The following is a 6241-nucleotide window of genomic DNA, read 5'->3' as shown; positions in this document are numbered from 1 at the left end:
TCTCTCTCTCTCTCTCTCTCTCTCTCTCTCTCTCTCTCTCTCTCTCTGTGTGTGTGTGTGTGTGTGTTGTTTATGCATTTTGGAGAGGTTGATTGATACAGTCATATCTCCAGGCCTTGAAGAAATATATTTTTTAAACTCATTTTTATTATGAAATAATTTTGATTGTTTGTTTGAAACAGTGTTTTGCTGTGTTTTCTAGATTGCACTGGATGAAAATGATATTTCTTTCTTCGTTGTCCTCAGTAGCTAGGTCTACAGGCACAAGCCACTACAGACACAATTCTGACTTATGTAGTTGAGAATAATATAATAACTATATAATCTTCTCTCAGCATTGTCAAATCTTAGCCTCATGAGTTAATTTTTCATTTGTAAAGTAATAGAACAAACTGTTGTAATGAAGGGTCTTTGCTCAGCACTGGTGTGTATGGTAAAGTATCAGAAATACATCCCTAAGTATAGAGATATTAGAATTCCCTGATAATTTCTCTAAATGCCAAGAAAGGTTTAGGATTGGGTTTAAATAGAAATGCAGAACAAATAATGATTTCAAGAAATACAGTCTTAACCTAAGTATCATAGCATGCACCATTACTCTTACAGCACTCAGGAGGCAGAGGAAGGCGGATCTCTATAAACTCAAGGCCAGCCTGGTCTACATAGTAAATTCCAGGCCAAGCTGGGCAGTGGTGGCGCACGCCTTTAATCCCAGCACTTGGGAGGCAGAGGCAGGTGGATTTCTGAGTTCGAGGACAGCCGGGTCTACAGAGTGAGTTCCAGGACAGCCAGAGCTACACAGAGAAACCTTGTCTCGAAAAAAAAGAAAAACAAAAAAAAAAAAAGGAAAAAAATTCCAGGCCAGCCAGGATACAAAGTGAGACCCATTTTAGAAGAAGAGAAGGAGAAAGGAGAGTCATCATTGTCTTGGATGTTGGTGAGCGGCTGGCTTAGAGGAAAGGAGGCTATGCTATTGTTGTAAATGCAGAGATCACAATGTCACAAATCTGGGCTGCTTGCCATTAACAGTGCCCAGTGTTTCACTTACCCCTTCATGAGCACCTACCACAAAGCACCATTGGAACTGGCTCATTTTGCTAGGCAACGTTTACATGGAACCAATTGACACTGACCATGCTAATGTAAAAAAGCAAACTTTAGCAGTTAACAGATCATAAAAGTCAGATCTGACATCTATACCACACCCCCTCTCCAAGGCTCAGGGACCATCTCTGAGGAGGAAGTGGAAAGACTGTAAGAGCCAGCAGCCACTGGAGGGGATAAGGAACCAGAGTGAAAAAAGGACTTCTGTATATGACAGGCCCGCTGAACTGAGAAGTCTGTGCAGCTGTGGATGGCTGCACCAAAGTCAATCAGCATTCTGGTGGGGAGTTGGAAGGGGTGCATGAGTGCCCACTGAGGAGCTATGGACAGTAGATGACCTCTAGAGGAGGGAAAGTCAGTGTGTGTGGCTCCTGATAGGTCAACTGTGCTCCAGTGACCGCGCACCCAGGAGTACTTGGGCAGCTCAAACTGGAGTTGATGAATTATATTTTTTTAAAGTGAGAGGATAGGAAGTATGGGTGTCTCTTGGTGGAGTTGGTAGGAAAAGTTAGGGTGAATATGACAAAAGTACCCTGTATGAAATTCTGAATAAATAAAAATATTTAAGGCAAAAAGGAAACTCTGATCCAAAATTGTGTATTCATTAAAGTTTAGCTGCTCTTGGAGTACAGAGTTATTACAACTATTCTATTAGCCATGTTTTTTCTTATTCCCCTCTTTAGGAGGGGTTGTTATTGTTAACATTCACATTATCTTTGCTTCAGAACAACTGAGTATGTGAAGAAAGGATATTTACTTACAAAGTGTGGCCCAATCACCAGCCCTTGTATGATCACAGCTGATTACAAGTGTACAGGGTGACCTTACTTCATACCAGCTGAATCGAAATGTTTATTTGAACCATGTCTCAAAGCCATAGCAGTTAGATTGGAGAAGCATGTGTTGTTTGTATGTGCATATTATCAAATGTTAATAGAATTCAAACAATGTGAGGGGGTAGGTACATTTTTGATTCAATGTTCTTAAGAATAGGATGTAGGGTACCTAACACACACACACACACACACACACACACACACACACACATGCACACACGCACACACGCACACAGACAATGTCAAACTCTTTATGGCTTTTGTCTCTGGTGGCTGGTGATGTATTGGCAGTATTCTGAATTACTGACTGTGACTCTGTCTTTCCCTCACCTCTAGGCACATCATTTTTCTTCACGGAATTCTATTACTGCTCTATTTGTCTTTCCTGTGACTGGGGCCTTAGGAGTTGCATTATGTTATCAGCAGCCTTCATTACTTTGGTGAGAAGTGGTGGAAACCAGGTGAAGAAGAGAGTGTTGTTAAGCTCCGTCCTCCTGCAGGACCACTGGCAGGTGACTCCTGCCTGCTACTGTTCCATTTCAGAACCCAGGTGTTCTCGGTTTGATCCGGATGGAAGTGGGCAGCCAGCCACTTGGGACAACTTTGGGATCTGGGATAACCGCATTGATGAGCCAATTCTGCTGCCACCTAGCATCAAGTATGGCAAACCAATTCCCAAAATTAGCCTGGAGAACGTGGGCTGTGCCTCCCTCATTGGCAAACGGAAAGAAAATGAAGATCGATTTGGATTCGCTCAGCTGACAGAAGAGGTGCTATACTTCGCAGTGTATGATGGTCATGGGGGCCCTGCAGCTGCTGACTTCTGTCACACACACATGGAGAAATGTGTTATGTATGTATAGTCCCCTTGGCTTTGAAGTTCCTCTATACGTTTTGTTGAAATGTTCTCCCTTTGGCTGTAACATCCAGTATGGACCAAATTACTTGAGTGACCACATGCCACTTCATCAGTGAATGTTAGTCAACATGGCATTTAGAATTGGTGATCATCTCCACTTCAGAAATGGGTTTCAGAGTCTACAGCCCTAGATTTATATCCATTTCAAGTAAATTATAAAGTACCAAGATAACTTGTAGAAAATTTTACTTGTTTACACGTGCACATGTGTGTGTGCATGTGTTTGTGTGTGCATGCATCCGTGTGTGTGTATGTGTGTGTGTGTGTAGGCCAGGGGTTGACATCAGTGTCTTCTTATATCATTCTCTACCTTACCTCTTGAGATGGAGTTTCTTACTCTACCTGGAGCTCAGTGTTTTTGCCAGACCATGATCTCACTCCTGGGGTTCTATGTAAAGACATGCATTGTCTTTATTTAGGAGCTAGGGATCTGAATACAACAAACACTTTACACATAGAGCTATCCTCCTGGTTCTGAAGAAGAGTTTAATCAGCACAGGTAGGTTTATTTATTGTCTTAGTTACTTTGTGGTGAAGAAACATGGTAACCAAGGCAACTTATAAAATAAAGTTTATTGGAGGCTTGCTTACAGTTTCAAAGGGGACGGTGACCATAGTGGGGAACATGGAAAGAGGCAGGCAAGCATGGTGTTGGAGCAATAGATTATGTCATTATCACAAACAGGAAGCAGAGTGACAGGGAGAGGGATAGGGAGAGAGAGCAAGAGCACCTGCTGAGAATGGTGTGAGTTTTTGAAACCTCAAAGCCTACCTAGTGACATACCTCCTCCAGTAAAGGCCACACCTAATCCTTTCCAAACAGTTCCACCAACTTGGGAACGAGTATTCAAATATATGAACCTGTGAGAGCTATTCTCACTCAAACCACCATACTTACTATATTTTTGAGAATCACACTATGTGCTAGAATTAGAGAATGGAGACAATGTAGCAGTTATGACCATGGACTATTATTTTTTTTTAACCTTCCTTTGTTTAGTTAAAGGCAGTTTCTCAGTTGATTTTTTTTTACATGACTTACCTCATTCGATGGAGAGACTCAGTGATTTAAGCCCACATGAAGGACTTCATAACCCATCGGGTTTGCAGTACTGAGAATTCTTTGAGAGCAAGCACTAAGGTTGAGATGGCTCAGAGGATAAGGTGCCTACGGCCAAGCCTGAATCCTAGCTTGTCTTGACTCACATAACAGAAGGAGAGAACTACCTGCCAAAAATTGTCCTCTGGCCTCCACCGCCTGCTGTCATATCATGAGATCATACAGAATAAAAGTGTAATCAAACTTTACAAAAAGAGGAGGGACTTGGAGTTTGTTGTTTTCTCTACTTATTTTGCATGTGAGGCAAAGCCCCTACCACTTCACTGTGTCATCAGACAGCCTTGTTTGGTTTTTTTGAGATACTGTCATATAATCCCAGTCTGGCTAGACCTGCTTGTAACAAACAAGGATGACCTTGAACTCCTGATCTTTCTGCCTTCACCTCCAAAGTCTTAGTATGACAGGCAGGCCACCACACCACCTCCCCAGACTTCTTATATTTTCATGCCTTTAAAGCCAGAGGTTTGATACTGCTCAGTTAGTTAGTCCTAGCATGCAGGAAGCCTAAGCTGCATCTCTGGCAATATGTGTGTGTGTGTGTGTGTGTGTGTGTGTGTGTGTGTGTGTGTCTGTGTGTGTATACATACATATATAGGCACCTGATCCTCTGCCTCAAAGTGTCACTTAGTACCTTTGAAGATCAATAAATGTTCCTTAATCCTTGGATCTTCAGCAAAGCAGCCAAGAGGAAAGTCATGAGGTCTATTGTGTGGTGTGGCTGCTGCAAGAGAAACCTACCACAAAATGACCATAGCTTTCTTTCCTCTCCACTAAGGGATTTGCTTCCTCGGGAAAAAGACTTGGAAACTGTCCTGACCTTGGCCTTTCTAGAAATAGATAAAGCCTTTGCAAGTTATGCCCATCTGTCTGCTGATGGTAAGTGAGTCATGTTTCCTCAGTTTCTAGGATTGGCAAGTGAAGAAAAAATAAGTCTTTAGTGGCGGGAGTTTTAATGCATGTTTATTTGTGGAGCTTTTCTGTAGAAATAATTTTATACAAAGAATCATTTTAAATGCTGTTTACAATCCAAACTAAATAACAACAACAACAACAATAATAATAAAATGTTAAATAAAAACCTAGAAGGGAAAGCTCCAAAATGGTTCTATTACTGACTTTTAATTTTAAAAAAGGTTTTTAAATGTTTTGATTTATTTGATTTGAATTTTATGGACAAGATGTCCATATTAAGAGAATTCCCATCCTCCACCACCACCTCACCAGCAACCCAAATACTGCAGTAGAATTACATCTGATAGGTTGATAACTGTTCAGCATTACTATAAGAAGAAACAGGAGATCATGTAGATGGTTCCGTGGGTAGAGGCGCCTGCCACCAAGCCTCCCCATCGGAATTCTATTCCCGGACTCAGTGGGGAAAGGAGAGCAACAATTTCCATCTTGGCTTCCAACCTTCACACCTGTGCCATGGCTTGTCCACATACACTCAATGCAGATACATGCATGCACACACAACATAAGTAATTTGGGAGTGGGGAAGATTACCAGTAGATCCTATGGTAGAAAGTGGCTAACTGGTATCCGAAGGAAGGACATGGCAGGTGGATTAGAAAAAATGTTTTAAATCTGTGTATAAAATTAATACACAGGTTTGAAATTAATATTTCTAGTTTTGACTAAATTTATCAAAATAACTTCAGGAAAAGATATCCGGTATTTTGTAGTTAGCTCACCGAGAATGGATTTGTACTAATATTAACTTCAAAAGCCTCTGCAGCCACCATCCGATGTATGCCTCCTAACTGACTGGAAATGGGAATGTTGAGTTTGTCTCTGTCTTTTTCTGTAATAAGAAAAATGCACAACAGAAGCACCATTTCAGTTGAACCGAAAATTTCTCCATTTCACACACAAGTTGTTTCAACTCAAAGGGAAGAAATGAATCGTTCATATTAGGGCCTCGTTCATTTGCATATTTAATAACAAGAGCTCTCTACCACTGAACACCTTATATAACCCATTCTTTCTCCATTTTTCTAGAGATAAAGTTTTCACTTGGTAGATTATTTGAAGCTATTTTGTCTTCTTCTTCCTTTGACACCACTCTCCCTAAAGTTCCCCTCTGCTTTTTTAAAAGAGGAGTTAACAGAGGGTGAAGTTTCTGTTTAAATTTTAGCTTTTGTTCTAACACATGAAGAAGTGAAACACTTTCTCAAAGTTTTACTTTTGAAGTAGGGGGCAGGGAGTTGGGGCAAGATTCAATAAGCAGCCCAGGCTGGCTTGAAACTGGCTGTAAACCTG

The 6241-nt window shown here is 41.1% G+C and overlaps 1 protein-coding gene across 1 annotated transcript in view; it reads left to right on the top strand.

Annotated features, from left to right (window-relative positions):
- Ppm1k (protein phosphatase, Mg2+/Mn2+ dependent 1K) overlaps nt 1–6241 on the top strand; it is a 33010-nt gene that overhangs the window by 6661 nt on the left and 20108 nt on the right. Inside the window, exons 2-3 of the mRNA XM_028789402.1 lie at nt 2277–2793; nt 4755–4855. Coding sequence (XP_028645235.1) covers nt 2354–2793; nt 4755–4855 — 541 coding nt within the window. The 5' untranslated portion in view covers nt 2277–2353. The remainder of the gene's footprint in view (nt 1–2276; nt 2794–4754; nt 4856–6241) is intronic.

The sequence above is a fragment of the Grammomys surdaster genome, unplaced genomic scaffold (genome assembly GCF_004785775.1).
Source record: "Grammomys surdaster isolate TR1022 unplaced genomic scaffold, NIH_TR_1.0 125832, whole genome shotgun sequence".
NCBI classification, from domain to species: domain Eukaryota; kingdom Metazoa; phylum Chordata; class Mammalia; order Rodentia; family Muridae; genus Grammomys; species Grammomys surdaster.
The sequence above is the reverse complement of the archived record's forward strand: the minus strand, read 5'-3'. Positions and strand labels throughout refer to the sequence as shown.